Consider the following 24,180-nt stretch of genomic DNA (forward strand, 5'->3'; position numbering starts at 1 on the left):
CTGCATTACATTAGTAGAAATAGAATCTTCCTACTCAAGCCTTACAATCATAACTTATGACTTTACACAAATATAACAGTAACGTACAAATATCATATACAAGAAGAAAAATAAATGAAGGAAATCCAGTTCATGTTTCCAGAATATATAAATGCAAAATTAAAAAACTATTCATTAAATTTCGTAAGGGAAATGATATCAGCACAACCATGTTTTCATGATTGCACCAACTCTTGTCTTTTATTATATAAAGAGCTGTCAAAGGTTATTATAGCTCCTAAAAAAGCTCTGACAAGCCAATTATAATTTATAAGAGAAAAGACAAGCTGAGTGCAATTATTAAAACATGGTTGTGTTGATATCATTTCCCTTTAGTAATAGCATCAACGGGGCGTAATGGTGGGAACGACGCCGCTGAGAAGGTCGCTTCCACAGACATCGGATGACACACAGGGGTTGGCGGCTGATGGGAACATCGATTTATTTACGGGATCAGTTATAGATTCGGATGTGGCTGTGTCGGCTTCTGGTGTCATACGCCATATGTTCTCTAGCTCCCTAACCACTTCTGCCATTGAAGGTCGAATATCAGTTTCGTCCTGACAACATCTGAGGGCCAATGTCACGAACTGCTCTACACATTCGGAAGGATAAGAGCCCATGCGGTTGTCTATGACCGAGAACATCATACCAGACTCGTAGGCGATGTTCACCTGGATCCAAACAATATCAAATAGTTACATCAAAGCAAAATGTCTAAAATAGCTAGCAGGGAGGCCCTCTGTTAGGTCACATTTGGCTACCATGGTAAACTAGTGTCTTAAGAGGAGCAGGACGGATGAAGTGGCTAAAGATCAGGAAACAAAAATCAGAAAACTAGTGTCTCCAGGTTGAGAAGTGGCTAAAGATTAGGAAACAAAAACTCTACTCAAAATAGGTTCGACTTTTTCTGACTTTTAGCCACTTCTCACCCTCATCTCAATTGTGCCCCCTGAAATCTCTCTCCTTCCACCCGCCCCACCCTCTCTCACCACATGGAAACACTAATTTATAATGAAAAAAAATCTTGGCTGCCAGATATGTCCTTAGATTTCCAATTGGCCCGAACCCTACCCCCGTCCTATTTTATGGTAAAGGCTCAACCGGAATTACCAAAAATCGATCCGAGGCGGCCCTATGTTAGATATCTAGTTGACCAGCCTTTTGGCTCGAGTTTTGAGTCATTGGCTATCCAATGCAGTCTACTATGTTAGATTGGTTGTGCTCATTATATTCACAATGAGTCACGTTCTTCAGACATGGAAAACACACGAGATCAAAATGTGCGTCATATGAAGAATGAGACAGATTCTAAAAAGGTCAGTCGCTGATCAGAAGAAGGTCGAGGTTCACTAATCACGATGCCTCCCATACTTAAATTAAAAGTCCAGTGTTAATGCTAGCAAATCCATGAAGTTTACTAATTATAATATAAATTTCCACCCCCTTTCTTGTCTCGTATATATATATATATATATATATATATATATATATATATATATGAGGAAACTGTAGCTCACCAAACTTATGGTGAGCTAGCTTGCCCAATCACATGGGGGCCCACTTTGTTAGGATGATCCAAACCATTCATTTGAAAGTCCCTTACATAGATGGGGGGTGTACCAAAAATCAGCTCCATAGGATCATCCTAACCCCTCCATTTGTGGAGGACAAAAATGGACAGACACAAATTTGCCCCATTTTTGTCCTCCACAAATGGAGGGGTTAGGATGATCCTATGGAGCTGATTTTTGGTACACCCTCTATCTATGATAAGGCCTTGCAAATGAATGGTTTGGATCACTCCCCAAAATGTGGGACCCATGTGATTGGGCAAGCTAGCTCACCAACAGTTTCCTCTATATATATATATATATGTTAGTGTCACATTTCAGCATGTCAAGTTTTCAAGGATCAACGGGTTTGACAGACTCATGCTTGTGTCCAAGTTAGGTGGGTTAAAATGCAGAACATGTTATGCCTCTGGAAAGGACAATCAAACATAAAAGGAAATAAATCTGGAGATGAATATGCTGAAGAGAAGCTAAGCTTTGAGAAGTACCTCTCGGACAATGTTTTTGCCATGTGATATTGGATGCATCCCTGTCAAGAGTTCTAGGAAAACAATTCCAAGGCTGTATACATCACTTTTGTCCGTCAACTTATGGGTTAAGAAGTACTCTGGATCAAGGTAGCCCTGTAAGTAAAGATGCATTAGTAAAAAGTAAGTTGAAGATTATTTGTATGCTGAGTGGAAATTTTTACAACAGTCAACCATGAAATGTTTCTTATTGAAGTAACTTTTTAAGAAATAATGGAAACCATAGTAGAAAAAGAAAACAAAAAAAGATGCAGAGAATTCCAACATTTCATTTGCAAACATAATCACTTAGGCCTTGTTTGGATTGCAAGAAGATTATTTCTAACGGAATATTTTTCTGGGGTAAATTTCTTCTCCCCACGTTTTAGAGAGAAATAATATGGCTATTGTTCACCATAACTTGAAGGTCCCTCTAAACAAAAATTAAATAGAGTTGGTTCAAGTTATCCTCTTTTTGTGTGTAAATAAAGTAGAAAATTTTAGAAATATTTTTCCTTTCCAACCTTTCACAGAGGATATGATGAATTAGTCCAAGGAATACCACATGGAGAGAAATTATTTATAGGAGGAGAATTAAACAAGCATGTGGGAAGAACTGCTGGAGGTTTTGAGAGGGTTCATGGAGGATTGGGTTATGGCAATAGGAATGAGGCAGGAAAAGATATTTTGGAGTTTGGAGTGGCATACGATTTGATGTTAACAAATACCTTTTTTATGAAAAGAGATTCACACTTGATAACCTTTACCAGTGGCACCAACTGTAGCCATATAGATTTTATCCTCACTAAGAGAGAACAAAGCTGCGCGTAAAGATTACAAATTCATACTCAGGGAGTGTTCACACAGCATAGGCTGGTGGTGTTAGATATGTGCATTAAATGTTGTAAGAGAAAAGATAAAGATGTTAGACATCCGAGGACTAGGTAATGAGATCTCAAAGGGGAAAACTAAATATGTTTAAGGATAGGCTGCTTAAAGGACCTTGGAGTCGTGACGAAGGGGCTGATATTATGTGGAATGAAATGTCTAGCTATATCAGGAAAGTGGCTAGAGAGGTACTTGGAGAATCTAGAGGAAGTGGGCCACCGTCTAAAGATACGTGGTGGTGGAATGAGGAGGTCCAAAAGGCGATTAGGTCTAAAAGGGAGTGTTATAAATGTTTGCATAAGTGTAGAAATGAGGAGAACATTGAGAAGTATAAATTGCCTAAAAAAGAAGCTAAGGAGTAAGGGAAGCTAGAGACAAGGCCTATGAGGATTTGTACAACAGATTAGGGACAAAAGAGGGTGAAAAAGATGTATACAAGCTTGCTAAGATGAGAGAAAGGAAGAGCATGGACTTGAATCATATAAATTGCATCAAAGATGAGAATCAAAGATTGATAGTAAAAGAAAACAACGTTAAAGAGAGGTGGAGAAGTTAGTTCGATAAGTTGTTTAATGAAGAACCATTAGCGAATTTGGGAGAACTTGATAACGCGTTTGATGATACAAACTGGAGGTTTTAGAATCCGAACATCAGATGTAAGAGTAGCTATGAAAAATATGAAATTAGGTAAGGCTATGGAGCCTGACAGTATTCCTTTTGAGACTTGGAGATGCTTGGGTGATGTGGGATTGGTTTGGTTAACTAGATTATTTAACAACATTTTGAAGAATAAGATCTGCCTGAGGAGTGGAGGAAGAGCAATACCGGGAAATTAAGCTAATGAGTCACACCATGAAGCTTTGGGAGAGGGTAATTGTGCATAGACTGAGAAAAGAGACTAAGGTGTCAAAGAATCAGTTTGGCTTCATGCCCGGATGATCAACTATGGAAGCTATTTTCTTTATTAGGCGGTTAATGGAGAGATTTAGAGAAAATAAAAAGGACCTTCATATGGTTTTCATTGATTTGGAGAAAGCGTACGATAGAGTTCCCAGGAGTGTTATGTGGTGGGTCCTTGAAAGGAAAAAAATGCCTACTAAATATGTTGATGTGATTAAGGATATGTATGATGGAGCAGTAACTAGTGTCAGAACTACAGAAGGCACATCTAGTGAGATTCCAATTACAATAAGATTGCACCAAGGATCAGCTCTAAGCCCTTATCTTTTTACGCTAGTTACGAATGAACTTACGGAGGGTATTTAGAATGAGGTGCCGTGGTGTATGTTATTTGCAGATGACATAGTATTAATTGATGAAACCAAAGCAGGAGTTAATGCTAAGTTAGATTTATGAAGAACTAATTTGGAATCCAAAGGTTTTAGACCGAGTAGAATAGATTGCAACTTTAGTAATGTAAGGAGGCGGAGTGAGGATGTAGTAAATATGATAGGACACGAGGTACCTATGAGGGATATCTTTAGCTATCTTGGTTCAATCTTACATAAGGAATGAGAGATTGAAGAGGATGTTAAATCAAGATATCTTTCGCTATCTTGGTTTGACTAGTTTCCTTGTTTTTAAGAATTCTCTAGAAACTTTGGATTGTATCAAACGCAATTCAAATCTTTATAAATACAAGACAAAGAAATAGAGTTTTCTACAACTCTTTCATAATCCATGTGTTGGAAATTGGAAGAGATACGCAAGGAAATTCGTCCCCTTTGTTCTCTCTCTCTATTCATCAACTAGTTTTAGGTTTTTGAATGCGAAGGCATTCATCCAACTAATCTCTATTGTTCTAAACAATAATTCCCATGTTATAATCTGATTAAGATCATATTATAAAATAAACAAAGAGTTGTTTACAAGATCCTTTGTGCAACAAAGGGAATCCATCGATTCAACTTGCGGTTTCGCGTCGATTAGATCGTCGGCGAATTTTCGAGGAGGAGATCAAGCAGACTAGTTCTTCCCTACAGCAAGTTAAAGGTATTTATATTTGTGTTTATTAAATCACAATAAAAACCAATTAGTTCCTAGGAATCCTGGGTTAGAGCAAAATTTTTGTTGTACACGATTTATTCTTCCGCTGTGTAGCGATTTTGCTCGGGGTTTTTCAACCAATCTGACACCAAGAACTGAGGAAGGGAGCCGATTAGCGAGGAAGCATGCGGTGATGATGACATCACCCCAATAGATCTTAGGAACCCACATTTGAATGAGAAGGGTGTTGGCTCCATCCAGTAAAGATCTCAACTTCCGCTCGGCTAACCCGTTTTGTTGGGAGGTGTGAGCACAAGAAGATTAGTAGAGGATGCCACGAGTAGAGAGAAAATCTTGAAAGCCATTAGATTTGGAAAATTAATCGCGAGAATTTATCAATGAGAAAACATTTGATGGTACAAGCAAATTGATTTGTAACCTCATAATAAAAAGTACGAAAAGCAGAGAAAACCTCAGAGCAGTCTTTAAGTAAATAAAGCCAAGTCATGCGAGAAAAATCATCAATGAAGACAATAAAATATCTATATCCACAAAGAGAGGTAGTCCCCGTGGGACCCCATACAACTGAGTGCACTAAATCAAAAGGGTGCGAGACTCGACTAACGGGCCTAGGAGGAAATGACACACGATGGTGTTTTCTAAGTTCATAGGCTTCGCATTGAAAAGGCTGAAGAGGGATAGAAACAATGGATGTCCACCGTAGACGCTCGAGACGAGGATGACCAAGGCGTCAGTGCCACTGATAAGCATTGATGGAGCTGTCGCAAAATGGCACTAGAAGGGCCACAGTCCAAACGATAAAGCCCATCCACCTCACGGTTCAAGCCAATCATCCTCTCAGTCGAGAGATCTTGAAACAAACAATAAGAGGGATAGAAAGACACAGAGCAGTGAAGATGTTTGTTAAGTTGACTAACAGAAAGTAAGCTAGATGGGGACTTGGAAACACAGAACTGAGGATAAAGTAAGGCTAGGGTGCGAGAGATGCTCCCAATACCAGAAATGGGAGTAGTACTCCCATCAGCAAGAGTAATAGACTAAGAGGAAATAGGGCGAAACGAAATAAGGGATGAAGAGGTACCTGTCATATGGTATGAGTCTCCATAATCAATGATCCAGGAGCGGGAACTAGTCATGAGAGAGGCAGGAGAGCTACTTGACTAGGCAAAACCGGCACTCAGGGGGCGACTTGTCAACAAGAGGCGCTGGTTGACCAGTCGCCCCCGACCATGGTCGCCATGACCAAAATCATGCCCACGACCATGGCCAAAGGTACCACCACCACTGGTAGCACGATCAGCAGTACTATGAGCCGTTGTCGCAAAGCCATCAACATGGACAGTAGGCAGAGAATCACCAACAAGGCACTCCTAGGCCCGTAAATAAACCTCCTAGAGGGAGGGCATAGACCCAGAACCAAAAATCTGATGTCGATGATAAAGGAACTCAGGGCCCAGTTTCTCGAGGAAGTGAACTACACGAAGCTGATTCTGCTGCTGCGCGACAGTAGCCAAGTCAGTCGTGAGGGGCATGAAGACATCCAACTGCTGACAGTGTGAGACAAACTGACTGTAGTACGTGGAAAGAGGAGTGTCACCATGGAGATGCATCCATTGTGAATAGGTGACAGAAATGCGAGCAAGGTTACCAACTCCAGAATAGAGAACGACTGTGTGGTCTCAAATCCCTTTGAAGGTTGGAAGGTGCATCATGGTGCCAGCAATCTGAGTGGTCATGCTCTATCACAAGAGAGTGCGAATAAGAGCATCATCCTACTCCCACTTCTCATAAGTGGGATCAGTGGGAGAAAGATGATTACGACGGATGAGATAGATCCTTGCCCGAGCAATGAAGTAAGCCTCCACACCAACCATCCAATTCAGATAATTGGATCTGTCTAGTTTTACTGTTGCCATCGGTGGGAATGAATCATCCGCCGATGAAGAATGACTAGAGGAAGAGGAAATCAAAGGGGTTATAGGGATAGAGGCCATAGAAGCTTGCCCGAGAGAGGGATCCTCAATAACTGGAGAATTCATGGAGAGAAAAAGAGAATAATGATCTCAACCACAACTACGACGAGGAAGAAGAGGCACTAGATGAGCCCAAGAAGAAGAGCATGATAATAATGAGACATGGGAAGGCCTCGAAGGTACAAATAGAGTCGGAGCTGTGGAGAAGGAACACCCAAAAACCGGAATTTAGATCATGAAAAAGAGGGAGAAACTAGAGTAGGGCTTTGAGCCCAAGGAGATAGAGAAAGAAGACAAAAAAAAAGGAGATTTAAGAGAAAATAGAGGGAGAATGGCTTTTCACGGTGGAGAGGGGAGGAGGGAAGGGCGGGGCAGGGAGGGGAAGGAGAGGTGGCGAGAGAGGGGGGGGGGGGGGGGTGGCGGGGGCCGGAAGGGGTGGCGGGGGCAATAGGGAGTCACATGGGCGAGGGGGAGAGGGTCGCGGGCCGGCGGGAGCCGAGGAGGGCCGAGAGGGGAGGAAGAAAAAAAAGGAAAGAAGAAGTAGATGGAGACGAGCAGAAGAAGAAGGAGAAGGAGAGGAGGACAAGAAGTTCTATGGTGGTCCCTAGAGAACCACAACCCTAGGGCTCTGATACCATGTTGTTGAGGAGAAGAAAGAAGAGGAAAAGAATGAGATAGGGATCCTCCCCCTCGCTTATGTATTCATATAAAGGAGAACACTACAATTACCACTATTCCCTTAGCCTACATTACACTTACACACACATATCTAACATACTTTTAACAGCCTGTTTAGAAGAATCCGTGTGACAAAAATATGTAGAAGGCAAGTGATTCACATTTGATGAAGGCCCATATCGGAGTTGACTTGGAACATGAAAAATTTAAAAAGCTATCCTATAATTTAATTTTTCAAGTTTCAAGTACTCACTTATGTTTCTACTCTGGCTTTAAGGAACCAAGTTACCACTTAACACAACCTGACCTGGATCTTGGTCGAGTGAGTCCAGACAGTGGGTGTCTCGTGGACTCATTTCCTGAACACTGCAGCTGTTACATGCAATTATTTTTATCATTTTATTTCTTAACTGCACCAAATTTAATGATTCTATTTGGTTTTTATATTTTAATTTATATTACTCATAATTAATACAGCATTCATGCCTTGGACAAGTTTGCTTATGCAAAAACAATTAAATCATCGTGGAAGTATTTTAATTATTGATTGACATAAGCAATTCATGGCAATCACTGGAAGTAGATGGAAAACAGTATTAAAAAAAAGAATGATCATTGCAGGGGATGAGAATATGGAACTGGGCAAACTTGAAAAAAAAAATCCAATTCCATGGGGTGAAGGCCGAATCAGTGATTGATTCAGCCAATGATTTCATAATATCAGAAAGTTCTCCATGGATTCTATCGAGTCAGACTCAGGAACCAAAAGACCAATCTGCAAATCAAGTCCGGGTTTTTGAACACTGGTCAAATATTAGCAATGTTGATATGAAAACTACTCACAACAGAGTCACACCCATATATTATCAAAGACACACTTACCGGTGTGCCCTTCACAACAGTGGATACGTAACCAGGATTAGCTCCATCATCATCCGGAACTGGTGCAAGCCGTGAAAGTCCAAAATCAGCAACTTTGGCAGTAAACTTGGAGTCCAATAATATGTTGCTGGCTTTGATATCTCGGTGAAATATAGGTGGATCTGCCTCTGTGTGGAGGTAAAGGATTCCCTTGGACGAATCCAATGCAATACGTAGCCTCATAGCAAAACTCAGAGGCACTTTTGATGTAGCTGTTATACCGGAGAGCTCATCGATTATTCAACAATCAATTGCAATTTTTTGTCGTATTAGTTCAATTGAATCCAATATGAAGAAAGGAAAACTTCTTCTTAGATACCGTCATGGATTTAAATTTCGGTTTCGGTTTAAATTTTGGCCTTGGCCGAAACCGAAATTAAATTTCGGGCGGAATCCCAAGAATTTCGCCGAAATCCGGTACAAAAAAGGGAATAGATTAAATTTTATGGCATAAATTTTAATAATTTCGGCCGAAATTTTGTAAAAGGGAAGTGATATATCCGCCCCTTTTGTTCACCATCTTACACTCCCTGTCCCCGTTTGTGGCAATCAGGGGCATTGAATTCTTCTGACATAAGTACAACAGCCCCTCTTTAGTCATTGATACACTGACAGGGGGTGTTCCTGGTGATCAAAAGAGGCGGATATATCATTTCCCTTTGTAAAAATATAATTTTTTTACAAAATTTGAATTTGTTGCAATCCAAAATTTTGGATTTCGGATGAAATTTAAAACCATAGATACTGTGTAGGTATAAGTTCTACCTACTCTTGGATTAGTCAATTGAACGATCTCGGATGAAAGAGACTCTTTCGAGGGTAATTTATCAATTAATAGAAACCAATCGACACTATTGGAATCAGACTTTTGAGCAAATAATTTAAGGACTTGCTGCTATCATTACGTATCAGATCAACTATTTTTATTTAAGAAGCCTCCCTTTACAAAGTCTACCACATAGGAATAACAACTATTTTTAATTAACACAACAAATTAGGGTGATTTAATTATTTAAGGGCGTAAGCTAATTCCTTTAATGGACCACCATATCTATTCTTGTACTTAATATTTTTTATTTTTTTGGTATTCAAATATTCTTAATCTATTCTTGTACTTTATATTTTTATTTGTTCAGTATTCTTTCTCATATAAAATGTTAATTTGGTCAATGGAGCATATTATATACTTTATGTATGGATTTTGTGAAACATCAGTACAGTAGGACACCCTTTATACAAATTTTCTAGATTAAGAAAAATGGAAAAAAATTTACCAGAAAGGTGATCTCGCAGCTTGCCGTTTGGCATGAACTCATAAACCAACATCTGCACAAATACACACCAACAACAAGACCAGAAGTACAATTTTTAGAAATTTCATAACTGATATAGATAGGACTAGATTTAGGAAAGCTACTCCTGACTGCAGTCGTAGCACGCTGCTTAGTTCTTTGGGAAAAAAAAACTACTCACTCAAGTTCAGATTAAAGTTACATCAGATTTATGAACCTGCAGTTTTGGAAAGAATACTAGAAAATACCATGCTTGGCTCAGAAATTGTGGTTAACAACGGTAAAAGAAATCAATAGTACAGCATCATTTTAGTAAGTCAAGTACGATAAAAAGTAAAAATTGTATTCTCAATATTGCATAACAACTCAATATAATATCATTATTCATAAATATTTCACATATTTTTCTTTTATCTTAATTTATTTTCTTCTTAACACAAAAAATCTATAATGGTAATATATCCGTACAATTTCAGACTGTCATGGTTTTCAATTATTTATTGCGTAAAGATTGAATTTAACAAAGCCAATCCCAGATCCCATTGTATTCCTATCCAAGACAAGGGGGCGAGTGAAGAGCACAACTAAATCATCCAGAGGAAACATAACATCCTTAGTGGTTCAGACACAAGAGAAAGTACCTGATCACCTTCTTCATCACAATATCCTAACAGAGAAACCAGATTCCGATGACGTAATCGTGACAACAACTCTATCTCTGTAAAGAACTCTTTTTGACCCTGTAAGGATCCTTCTTGTGCACGCTTTATGGCCACAATCGTACCATCAGATAGGATGCCTTTATAGACCTTCCCATAGCCTCCTTGTCCAACTTGAGTGGAGTTATTGAAATTGTTTGTAGCCAGTGCCATCTCCCCAAATGTGAAGTCTTTCACACCGTCAATTTTGATTGGGATTTTCGACACTGCAAAAAGTATGATTAGAGGCTAGTAACTGCTATACCTGAGCTTTATTAAGTACTTATAAGATATTAATAGAAAACCACTTCCTTCACACCTATTTTATTTGAAAAATAAACTGAGATAAAGAGAACTGCCCTTCAAATATTTCTTTCAGAGTGCAATCAATTGACTATGAGTAAATTATGCGGATTTAATCAATTTTGCTAAACATAGAAAGTTCTCGTTGAATCATTCATATACAAGATAGCTCAGGTGGAATGTGTGGTAAGTCAAATCATGCACAAACCATGCAAACATCATTATGAGGCTGTTATTCTAAAGTGCATGAAAGGATCATCACTTAAAGGTATTTTGTATCCGAAACATGGTCATTTGGATGTTAGAGAGTATGTGATGCTGATTGGGCTACTTCATCGAAATCGAATATCTACTAGCAGATATTGTATGTTCTATGGTGGTAATTTGATGACACAATAGGTTGAGAAACAATATGTTGTTAATCGTTCTTCAGATGAAACTGAATATCAGTTGAAGGGTCATGCCACATCTCAGCTAATGTGGCTTCGCTCTCTTTTCATGGATATGTGTGTTGAGTTTTCTACTCCTATGAAATTTTGATAATCAGGCCACCAAACATATTGCCTCTAACCCATTCTTCCATGAGATGACTAAGCACATAGAGATGGATTATCACTTTTTTCAATCTGTCTCTCAGTTGGCTGATATATTTACTAAGGCAACAATTTGGGCTCGCCTTCATGATATTATTGCAAATATGGGTATGACATCTATGTTCCAACTTGAGGAGTGTAGAAGAAAGATGTCACTCGTTATCTTATAGTTGCAGGGGTTGTAGGTTATATGTTATTTTCACGGGTTTTATAAGTTGACAGCTATTTTGGAGATTTCATTATAAATTATGTTTTAGTGACTTGAGTAATGAATTGGGGCCCTCTTCGGGTTTTCGATTTGTGCAAATAATAGAAGGCTCGTGTGTTGGGAATTCCAACCACAAGAATAACTTCTCCACTCTTTCATTCTTCTTCTCTCTTCAATCCTTCTTCCACTACGTACTCGTGTCTCCATCTCTTCTTCTTTGATTTCTTATTTCTACTTTTTTTTATGACATAGGGTATCCCCACGCCATTTTAGGGCAGGACTAATTGATTTCTTATTTCTACTTATTTAATCTTCTAACCATTAATAATATCAGAACTAAACCTTTTTTGGTTTGGAGTGTGTGTGTGTGTGTGTGTGTGTGTGTGGGTGGGTGGGGTGGGGGGTGGTTTGCAAACCTTTCTGAGTATGACCTCGATGAAAGATGTAACGAAATTTACAGTCATTTACCTAGCATTCCTATGAATGCATGTTGCCCATCAATTTTAGTCCAAATGAAAAAGACCATTTTTCCTTATCACATGGTTAACGTCCCACATAATGGCTACTCTATTTTTATGATCTTTTACTCATTGAGATTATAGCCATTGGAACTCTTTTTCACAACAAGATGCATAAACAGGTCTTTTTCATTTACGATATCCATGTGACTAACCTCCTAAATTGCGTCGCAAGTTTGTTATCTTAAGGTTCCACCAAAAAAATAGACAAAAGAACTTCTCGGGTTGTTTATGGGGAACTCATACTTCGATTGATACATATCTTGGATTGGTTATCTTAAGGTTCCACCAAAGAAATATGCAAAAGATCTTCTCGGGTTAATTATGGGGAAGTCATATTTTGATTGATCCATATCTTGGATTGGTTATCTTAAGGTTCCACCAAAGAAATACACAAAAGGTCTTCTTGGGTTAATTATGGGGAAGCCATACTTCGATTGATCCATCTCTTGGATTCAATCAGCATGTCATTTCACCTTTCAATGTCGTGTACCTGTCTCCTGCAACTCTAGACAAAGTTTTGGCAACTAACCAACACGACCTTGAAAACTCGGAAGAAAGTGAGTCCCTAAAAAAAAGTGAAAAAAAAGGAAAGAATAAAAAATAACCGAGCATTAGCATCCTAACACTAGAATTAACTGTATTCAGAAAAAAATGGGCAAGAGCTCTCATACAACAGAATGTCCACTCGATCAGGCAGCCAGCTCATGTTATCCATCAGAAATGGTTACCCAAAATCACAATAATTGGTCATATATATCCATGGGCTGTTTTTAATAAGTTTCACTGTGCAGTGGTTACTTTGATAAGAATCAAGGATATAACATAATTCGTGAAGACCTTATAGATTTTATTTTGGAATAATCTAGCTGCTTACTTAAACGTTTTCTTGAAACTGCACGATGCTGTTTAGAAAGCCTTCTCATGATAAGAATTGAAACGATTGTAGATATAATAACTGCACCGGCAACAGCATCCAATACAATCCCAACCACCGCACCCTTGCTTAATCCTGTATTTGTAGGCTGAAGAGGCAGCACTGCAAGAGTAAAAAGAAACATGCACCAAATTAACAATGTATTGTTTAGACTTGTCATACAGCATAATTGACCAGATTTACACGAAATGTATGAAAATCAACATGCCCTTGAAATGAATGTGATGTTGAAGACATTTTTGCAAAAAGGCTATGACCCATGGTTAGCAAAGAATGGCCATATCCCACTGGATTCCCAGAGATTATCAAGCTTTTTGAATTTATCTAGTAAAATTTTCTTTCTGGTAGGGAACCCTAAAGTTAGGATAAAAAAGAAGCCCAATGGTCCAAATTGATGATCCATGTTCACTGCTACTGGAGACTTTCTGACATTGTCCCTTTAGTGAAATTATGACCAAATGATTCATTTTACAAACAAATTACTTGCTAGGACTTTGTGACCAACAATGCCCTTCACCTTCCCGATTTTCAAAAACATATGCGGCTGATGACAAAATGGAGCACTGACTAATGCCCTCTATCAAGGACACCGACTTTCCACCCAGTAACTAAGTCCAATGAGATTGGAGCTATTCCTTTGGGCTTTAATGTATTCCAAGCTACCGTATGTGACAGAGGAAATTGTGATTTCCAGCACTTTTGTAGGTAAACTGCATAAAGCTTAAAGTCCAAATCTACCTCTTGCATACAAATATATCCAGTTGCAGTAGATAAGGCTTTTTATTCAAAAGTATAATATGACTTCTATGTCCGTGTCAGCTAATATCAATAATAATAAATGCATAAAAATATGTAACAGATACATATCAATACATACAAATCCATCAGAGTGATTTTTCAATGAAAACATATCAGTACGTATAAATCCATCAGAAGGAATTTTGAATGAAATGAGTTAGAAAAAAAGATGGCATACAAATTTATGCTATAAGCCTATAACAATTATAGTGACTACTTGTACTCTTGAAGCACCATGTATGATTATGTTTGTCATTTTTAAACTAGAATCAATAACATAAGTCCTACAGAAAAAACAGAGGTTACTGCACAATTTGCTACAAGATGCACTTTAAAGATACGGTTTTCAAGACATACCGTTTTGATAAGGCCCCAAGAGAGTAAAGTTGAGCAGTTCATATGGTCCGAAGATATCACTATCAGGAATATGCCACCCTGTGAACATGCCTCTGATTTGCAGAATTTCACTTACATTGAATACATGAGAAATATTACCGGATTGGTTATTAAATAGCGGGAAAAGCTTCAAATACATCCTTAGCCGAGGACCTTCTTCCCACATAAATGTATCAATGGATAGCTGATAAAGATTCAACTTAAGACCAGATGTTAGGTACACCTCAAAGGATTCCTTATATGGAGGAAAATCTGACAATCCAGGACTTTTCAAACGGTATCCAACCCTAAGAGGTGCAGCACAAAAACATGGAACTGGAGATTCCGGGACATATTCGAAAAAATTTTCTGTAGGGCATGATGCTTCTTTTTCAGGACAAACCATTTTGGAGATTCCAGGTGTATCATCCCCTATGATCTGAGGTCCACAGAACTGGACCAGGTTTTGGTTTGCATTCGTGCATACAGGATTTCCTTGAAGCCTGAACATCATAACCAACAATGATAATGATAAGAAAGAAAAAAAATTTCTATTTTGAAGTACAATTCATTGATATAAATCTCTATTAAATTAAAATTCATCAAAATGTATCAGATTTTATGGAGCATGGTATATTATAAATGAAAAAGCACTCTTGAATTATAAAGCAGAAAAAACATGTGAATTCTGTTGCTACATGAGTGACATAAATAAATGTTAAGAATGTGGTAAGATAAGTGTTTGACGAATGCGCAGCAGAGATCGTATTTGAAGTTGGGGAAAAAAATCTTAGCCTCGTAGTTACACAAACACAAAAACTGCTAGAAAAGATAATTCTATGAATTAATGTTACCTGGAACGCGGTTCATTCCTGTAGGCTGTATTGGAACGGGTACGGGGTACGATGGTAGCTAGGTACACGGTACGATGATGGTAGGCTAAGTTGGTTCGCTATTTAGGGTCACGGGTCAGTTTGAAGCGCTAATCCGGTCGCTCATGTGCTCTCTAATTTAATGTAATGCCAAGAGATGCTAAAGCATTGTTTGGCCCATAGTAGCCGGAAACTCCTTGGGCAAGTGGGAAACTTGTTTTCCCTAAAAGGTGGGAAACTCATTTTCGAAATGCATGCGAAGCATATAAGAATCTTATATGAAACAGGTGAGAAACGTATGGAAAACCTGTAGAAAACGTATGTGAAACGTTGGGAAATATGTGTGAAACTTACGAAAATCATTCTTTAAGAAAAACAAAAAAAAAATTGTGGAATAGATATTAAAAATGTAAAGTATAAAAGATTAAATAACACCTTCTCCATCCGCTTAAGCTTTTGGAGTTACTGGTTGTTTCACATGGTATCAGAGCAAAATGTCATGAGTTCAAACATCCTTATATAAAAAAAAATCCACATGCAATGGCCAACCCAAAAGAGGGCCACATGTGTCATGTGTAGGCCAACCCTAAAAAAAAGAGGGGCCACACGTGAGGGGGAGTGTTAAAGTATAAAAGATTAAATAACGCCTTCTCCAACAGCTTAAGCTTTTGGAGTAACTGGTTGTTTTGTAAAAAAGGAAAACAACAACATATACCATAATAAAAGCTAAAAGTAAGAAATATCCAAATGAAAATTTGAACTTGAGAAAATTTAAATCTACAAAACCATATATTTCATGTTTTCCTTGTGTTTCACATGCGTTTTCATTAACATTTCTCTATCGTTTATGAAACGTTTCTAATGCGTTTCCTAAGACGTTTATCGTAATAATTTTTATTGTTTTCCCGTTTCTCATTTCCCCTCTATTTTTTTCTTGTGTTTCCTGTTTCCGTTTCCCATTTCGCTTCCCAAATCCATTTCCCACCCTGGCAACTATGGTTTGGCCTTATCTTAAATAAGATGGTAAAGCATATCAACCGATGGCTGCCGACAGTTTTGGGAAAAGGTAATCACATTTGACAGCCGTTTAAAAAAGAGATTAAAACTTGTAGTCCCAATATCAGTTTTTGGGAAAGGTGATAACATTTGACAGCCATTTAAAAAAGAGATTAAAACTTGTAGTGCCAATATCAGTTTTTTGGAAAGGTAATAACATTTGACAACCGTTTAAAAAATAGGTTAAACTTATAGTGCCAATATCAGTAGGCTTGTGATCGGATTATCTTTTTGTTTAAGGCTTTTAAGTTGGTTTTTGCCTTCCACGGTTTTCCTTTTCCCTCCTTTCTTATGACATTTACAACCCCCCCGCCCCTCTCTACAAGGAAGTAGCGAAGGGTGTTTTACAATACTGTGCATGGATTGTATTTCGACAGGCTATCTTCAGTGGACGTTTATGCAGGAACATCTGTTTCAGGTTAGTCTCTTCACCTCTTCTCTGTTTCTTCTTTTTTTTCAGTTTTTTGGCTTCTGTTGGAGTGGAAATGAGAGAACGAGAAGAGTTAGAGACTAGCTCCCCCTCTCTATCATATTTATATATTAGAATTATCTACAATGACTAAAGTCACTAAACTACCCTCAGGCTTATTACATATGTCTAACACTCCCCCTCAAGCTGGAATGCAGATATTATACATTCCTATCTTGTTACAAATGTCATTGAGTTTTGCTTTGCTCGGGTTTGTGGCAGAGATGGGGATGGGTTTGTCTGAGAGAGAGAGAGAGAGAGAGAGAGAGAGAGAGAGAGAGAGAGGCGAGGGATGAGAGGCTAAGGTGAGGCGAACGTAACCTAGGGCTCTGATACCATGTTAGAGTGGAAATGAGAGAATGCGAAGAGTTATAGACTAGCTCCCCCTCTTTATAATATTTATATATAAGAATTATGTACAATGACTAAACTGCACTCAGGTTTTTTACATATATCTAACAGCCTCCAATGAGGTATGATTATATTAAAGCTAGGAAGGAGAGTAGTTTTTTAGTTCTCTTTCCCCCTTCTTCCATCTCTCTATGCATCTTTCCCTTTCCCGTAGGTCGATCGGGTCACCATTTTTGGTGATCCAGGTCGCAAACGCCTAGACCTGGCAAACGGGTGGGCTGGGTTGGGTTTCACACAACCCGTACGGGTTCGGGTGGTATGGGCCGAGTCATAAATGACCCATAATTTTACAGGTCACAATTTGTGAACCCGGAACCCACCCGTACGGGCTGGGTGGACCCTCGGGTCACCTGTTTTTTTATTTTTTTATTCCCACACTATAATAGGATGATCCAAACAGTCCATGTAACTAGCCATAATGTAGATAGGTTGTGCCCAAATTATCATTTCCGTAGGATGATCCTAGCCCACTGATCTATGAAGGAATTGCATATTATTATTTATGGAAATCTCTATAGGTCGGAAAGCTAGGATCATCCTATGGAAATGATTTTTGCACAACCTATTTACGTTGTGTTACATCACATGGCCAGTTTAGATCATCCTATGATGTTGTCCGTACAGTACTTTCTAAAAAATACGAGACTATAAGGGCCTACACCGTATAAAATCTCGATCATTTGGGTTTTTCCAGGCACCCGTGGGTCCACCTAGCCCGGCCCAGTTTTGACGGGACCCATACGGGCCAGGTCAAATTTCAAGGGGTCACTAATTTTGTGACCCGGATTTATAAATTACGGGCAGGCAGCGTGGATCCGCAGGTCCGGTTCACCTTTTGCCAGGTCTACAAATGCCCCACGTTTGAGGTTATGCGAACCCGGATCGCGGGTCGGAGGGCGATCCCAGTAACATTGCTATGGATCACATGTTCTCTAAAATAATATTATGGCTAATATGAGATATTATGGAGTTGGGGGGAGGTTGTAGTAAATTATCACCATTTACAACTAATCGAAATCTGAATTTAAAATGATTGTGAGTGGGACAAAAATATAGCCCCATTAATGCCATGTCTTCAATTAAGAGTGGGCTATGTTGCATGGATTCGGATTAACGTGTCGAGATCCGACACGGATTTTGAAATTTTTATTTAATATATATATATATATATATATATATATATATATATATATATATATATATACTAGTAAAAAACCCCGTGCCATGCACGGGCCGACAAAGAACTGTACGGACCACATCATAGGTTGATCCAAACCGTCCATGTGATGGAACACAACAGAAATAGGTTGTGCCCGTAAAATCATTTCCATAGGCTAATCCTAGCCCTCCAATCTATAGAGGTTTCCATAATATGTTGTTCCTCTTAAGGTGCTCGGAATTCGTCAATATTTTGAAAGGCGTCCTGAATCCGTAGTATTATGTAATATGTTCACAAAAATCTGTAGTATTATGTAACATATGTACCCAATCCGTACTTTTGCAAAGAAAAAACGTCACTATGATTGAAATTATGTGGCTTTAATGGGTGCCTTTGTTAAAAAGCATAAAGGAGGGGGTAGGATTGAAAATATGTGAATGGGTGCCTTTGTTAAAAAAAGTCAAAAAAAGTGATGTGTATTCTATTAGAATTTTGGGAGAAATTCAAATAATTCTCTCCTTTTCTCTTCTGCTATATCGTATATAGATATGAGAAAACCGTTTCTACACAAGTGTATATAAGTTATCTACACACTAGCTTAAAATACAGCGGACGTCATATTGTTTGGGTGATCCAAACCATTCATTTGATTGGCCCTCACATAGATAGGGTGTCCACAAAATATCAGCTCCATAGGATCATCCCAACCCTACGATTTGTGGAGGTAAAATGGACGTGTATAAACCTTCACAAATCTGTCCATTTTTCGCCTCCACGGTTCGAAGGGTTAGGATGATTCTATGAAGCTGATTTTTTGGGCACACCCTATCTATGTGAGGGCCCATCAAATGAATGCTTTGGATCACCCAAACAATGTGTGCCCCATTGTATTTTTTGCTAGTTTGTAGATAACTTATCTACACTTGTGTGTAGAAACTGTTTTCTCTCTCTCTCTCTATGTATATATATATATATATATATATATATATATATATATTGTAAGCCCAATGGTTCCCACCTTGGCATTCCCATCTTATTTTGATGATTCCAATACACAAGTGATTTAAGATCACTAATGTGTTCAATTGTCTAAGTTGTAGATCATAATTGCTTAAAGACAAGATTGCTTGGATTGAGGCCAAGAAGCTCTCATTAGACCACTTATGAAGGCCAAAGACATTGGAGATCCAAGACGAATGAAGACTTGAAGAATCTATTGAAGATCGAAGTCTATTAGAATGTATAAGATCCAATCCTAGGTTAGGATTTTGAAAGGCATAAATAATGTAATCTAACACACCCCTAAAATGTTTAAGAGGTTGTCCTTGTGGTGTTCCAACATCTTGGAACCCTCGTAGCAATCCCATCTTGGTGTAAAGTTGGAAGCCCAAGAAACAGAATTGAAAATCTGCTGCTGATAGGCTTCTCGGAACTCCGAGACATTCCTCGGAGCTCCGAGAAATGGTCCAGTAGAAATTTTCCAACTTCTGTTTGTATTCCCGGAACTCCGAGAGAAATTCTCGGAACTCCGAGAACACTATAACGGTAAGAAAAATAGCCGTTGGTAATTTTCGCTGGAATTACCACTATGCCCTTGAACGGTCATATTTGGGTTTTTAAATAAATATGGGCATTCCAAACTTCTCAATAATCAATCCTAACACTCTAAAACTCTACTTGAATATCTCAAGAGTGAATCAAAGCTTGTTTATGCCTCTCATCCTCTAAGATTAGGATTTGGATCATTAGGCTCAATTGTACATCTTCTACAAATCTTGTAAACCCTTGTGAGGGATTTTTAGTTTCCTTCTTTCTTATTCAAGAAACTTGTATTGGGCGAGTGTTCGGAGAAGCGGAGCCCACTCTCCGTGGTGAAGATTGCCACCAAGGTTAAAGGCGATTGGAATTGTAATCGGCATTGATCTTCGCCGAAGTTAAGAAGATCACATAGTGAAGCCATGAACGGGTTTGGTTGGTGGAGTGGAGTAGGCCTCGCGTTTGGAGGACCGAACCACTTTAAATCTCGAGTGCACTCTCTCTTATCTTATTGCTTTACATTTGCATTTGCACCTTTAGATATAACTTGTGTGCTTGAATTTCATCTTGATCTCTTAATCTTCAAAATTGGGTTTGAGTTTTCAAAAGGTTAAAACTTGTTAGCAACCTAATTTTTTATCTCCTCATTTGTTGCCAATTCGGGACCACCCTTGGATTTTCATATATATATATATATATATATATATATATATATATATATATATATATATATATATATATAGAGAGAGAGAGAGAGAGAGAGAGAGAGAGAAACGGTTTCTACACACAAGTGTAGATAAGTTATCTACACACTAGCTTAAAATACAGTGGATGGCATATTGTTTGGGTGATCCAAACCATTCATTTGATTGGCCCTCACATAGATAGCGTGTCCACAAAAAATCATCTCCATAGGATCATCCCAAGTTCCCAACCCTACAAAATGGACGTGTATAAACCTTCACAAATCTGTCCATTTTTTGCCTCCACGGTTCCAAGGGTTAGGATGATCCTATGAATCTGATTTTTTGGGCACAAGCTATCTGTGTGAGGGCCCATCAAATGAATGCTTTGGAACACCCAAATAGTGTGGGCCCCCACTATATTCTAAGCTAGTGTGTAGATAACTTATCTACACTAGTGTGTAGAAACCGTTCTCTCTCATATATATATATATATGAGCAAGCAGTTGCTGCGCTCGAGCACAGAAACAGGGTGGGGCCACATTTTGGGTGGGATCCAAAGCATTCATTTGATGGGCCCTTTCATGGGTAGGGTGTCCACCAAAAATCAGCGCCATTGGATCACCTTAGGGTGTCCATTTGTGGGGCAAAAAATGGACAGATTTGTGGGCAAATAGTATCTGTCCATTTTTGGCCCCACAAATTGGACACCCCAAAGTGATCTAATGGAGCTGATTTTTGGTAGGCCCCCCATCCTTGATGGGGCCTTCCAAATGAATGGTTAGGATCACCCCCCCAATGGCCCCACCTCCTGTTTCTATGCTCGAGCGCAGCTAAGCCTAGCTGCGCTCGACCGCAGCAACCCTTTTCTCTCTCTCTCTCTCTCTTTATATATATATATATATATATATATATATATATATATATATATAAATCTGTGTGCGTGTATTCATGAAAAATTCAAGGGTAGAGGGTTGTTGCGGGTTTTGTATTATGAGAGTCGAAGGAGGGGGTCGATGTTCGAGGGTTGACGTACTAGGGTTTTAATTAAAAGATTACGGGTTGTGCTTTTCATATAAAAAAGGTTAAGAAAACACATTTAAGGGAAAATATACAAGATTCGCATTTTAAAAGAGACAAAGATGAATAAGATTCGCCCGAGATTCGTGCGGATAAGAGACAACCATGAATCGGATTCGCCCAAAAAAAAAAAGGATTCATGCGGGACACGGCTACGACAAGAATCTAGGTGTGTCTCACGTGAATCCATATCCAATACGCATGTGGAGACGTGCCGACATGGATTCGGCCTAGGGGGGCAAAGAATCCATGCAACATAGAGAGTGGGGCTAAAAGGTAGCCTCAAGAATGATATATCATCAACTGTGAGTGTGGCCAAAAAGTAGCCCAACGAATGCAACATCATCAATTGGGAGTGGGACTAAAAAGTAGCGCCACTAATGCCACATCATTAATCGGACTGGGGCTACAAGTAGCTCTATTACTTCCACATCATCAGATTGGGAGAGGGCATAAAATGTAGCCACACTAATGTCATATCATCGATTGGGTGTGAGGCTAAAAAGTAGCTCCATACTCGTTCCCTATTTTTTTGTCGTAGGAAGAGATTTCCACAAGGGGGAGCAAAAAAGCCCTATTTTTTAGAAATTTTAAGAGAATATAGAGGAGTTTCCGTCAACAAGCTTTGAGCCCTTTTTTGAGGCCTGAAATGGTGGAATTTTTGTTACGAACAAAAGCTTCAAAGATAGTGATTGTAGGTATTGATTTACCCTTTGAAACAAGTATTCACAGGCCCAAAAGGGATGCTTGAGTGTTCAATTATGCTCTCTAGAAGAGGGAAATGAATTTTGACATTAAAGTTTCTCATGAGAACACGGAATGAATTTATTTTAGGCCATATGCCTTGTGAGTAATGTGTAGGTCCATCCCTTTATAAAATTTCACAATCAATATTAGGCGTATACTAGAACAATTGAGCGGTTGAAAGCCAGATTAGTTGCCAAAGGCTATGCCCAAGCCTTTGATATTGACTACTCCGAAACATTTGCTCTGGTGGCTATTAAATTTCATCTGCATATTAAATTTCGTCACCATAATTATTTCAATTCCATCCAATGAAGATTGGTCATTGTAGCAACTTGATATTAAGAATACCTTTTTCCACAGAGATCTTCATGAAGAGATATATATGGAGCAAGAGGTTTCAGGAAAGGTTTGTAAGCTCCAAAAGGTGATATATGGTTCCAAACAGCCTCCACGTGCATGAATCTATAAATTCAGCTCAATTTTCATCAAGTTTGCATTTTGTAGAGGCCATGTGGACCACTTTCTGTTTGAATGGAGACAGGATAGTAATATTGTAATTCTAGCAATATCAGTGGATGACATCGTGGTTACAAGGAATAATAAAAGAAAAATAGATGAGATCAAGACGTCCCGTACAAGAACATGTATGGAGCAAATATTTGGGACGTTTAAGTTAACTTCATCGGGATTGAAGTTGGAAGATCAAAAAATTTCATTAATCTATCTCAAAGAAAATATGTTATTGATCTCTTGTCTTAAATTGGATGGTAGGGGCAAAGCATATTTACACTCACATAGATCCCAACATAAAATTGATTAAGGACAAGGGAGAATGTTTTGAAAGTCATGGTCGATATTAGTGTCTTGTTGGGAAACTTATCTGTCTCACGATCAAATGTTTTGATATATCCTTTCTCGTAAGTCGTAAGTGGTGTCAGTCAATTAATGATGAGTCTCACTTTGGATCATTGTGAAGCCGTTCAGAGGATTATAAGGTACCGTAAGGGAGCAGTAGGAAAAGGGCTTGTAATCAAGAAAAACAACCATCTCGGAGTGGAAAAATTTTCATATGCATATTGTCCAGGATCTCGTTCGGATAGACAACCCAAATTATGTTAATTCTTCTAATAAGGATTTTTTGAATAGCTGTAAATATGGGAAAGCATATACAGATCCCCCTTTCCAAGTCTCACTTTGGATCATTGTGAAGCCGTTCGGAGGATTCTAAGGGACCGTAAGGGAGCAGTAGGAAAAGGGCTTGTAATAAAAAAAAACAACCATCTCAGAGTGGAAAGTTTTTCATATGCATATTGTCCAGGATCTCGTTCGGATAGACAACCCAAATTATGTTAATTCTTCTAATAAGGATTTTTTGAATAGTTGTAAATATGGGAAAGCATAGACAGATCCCCCTTTTCACTTTGGATCATTGTGAAGCCGTTTGGAGGATTCTAAGGTACCATAAGGGAGCAGTAGGAAAAGGGCTTGTAATCAAGAAAAACAACCATCTCAGAGTGGAAAGTTTTTCATATGCATATTGTCCAGGATCTTGTTCGGATAGACAACCCAAATTATGTTAATTCTTCTAGTAAGGATTTTTTGAATAGCTATAAATATGGGAAAGCATATACAGATCCCCCTTTCCAACAGTAAACAAATTTCCTCGGTTCCTTTAGAACTTGGAGCGCAGCCATCTTATACAACAAACTAGCTTGAAGCTATCGCTTTCAATCGAAGCACTAAAAGAAAAGGACCGGGAAACACGGGGAATATGAACCACAGGAGCCATGAGGGAGAAAGACGATGTACGGGAAACAGGATCCTCGTAGTGCTTTATTGCCCCTTGGTAGAGGGAGTCT

General features: G+C 38.7%; 1 protein-coding gene across 10 annotated transcripts in view; it reads right to left on the bottom strand.

Annotated features, from left to right (window-relative positions):
- The window catches only part of LOC143880293 (putative LRR receptor-like serine/threonine-protein kinase At1g06840), a 133,906-nt gene continuing 109,726 nt past the window's right edge, over nucleotides 1-24,180 (bottom strand). For 4 of the 10 annotated variants that reach the window (XM_077383153.1, XM_077383154.1, XM_077383152.1 and 1 more), the window contains 7 exons: nucleotides 14,291-14,811; nucleotides 13,076-13,237; nucleotides 10,520-10,803; nucleotides 9,861-9,912; nucleotides 8,548-8,798; nucleotides 2,102-2,236; nucleotides 7-713 (listed from right to left, as the gene is read on the bottom strand). In XM_077383153.1, coding sequence (XP_077239268.1) covers nucleotides 384-713; nucleotides 2,102-2,236; nucleotides 8,548-8,798; nucleotides 9,861-9,912; nucleotides 10,520-10,803; nucleotides 13,076-13,237; nucleotides 14,291-14,811 — 1,735 coding nt within the window. In that variant the 3' untranslated portion in view covers nucleotides 7-383. Of the gene's footprint in view, nucleotides 714-2,101; nucleotides 2,237-8,547; nucleotides 8,799-9,860; nucleotides 9,913-10,519; nucleotides 10,804-13,075; nucleotides 13,238-14,290; nucleotides 14,812-24,180 lie in introns of all 10 variants that reach the window. The other 6 variants (XM_077383150.1, XM_077383151.1, XM_077383160.1 and 3 more) reach the window with 3 other exon arrangements.

Source organism: Tasmannia lanceolata, unplaced genomic scaffold, assembly GCF_043159265.1.
Source record: "Tasmannia lanceolata isolate RefF3 unplaced genomic scaffold, GAP_Taslan_0.1 ptg000006l, whole genome shotgun sequence".
Taxonomy (NCBI): Eukaryota; Viridiplantae; Streptophyta; class Magnoliopsida; order Canellales; family Winteraceae; genus Tasmannia; species Tasmannia lanceolata.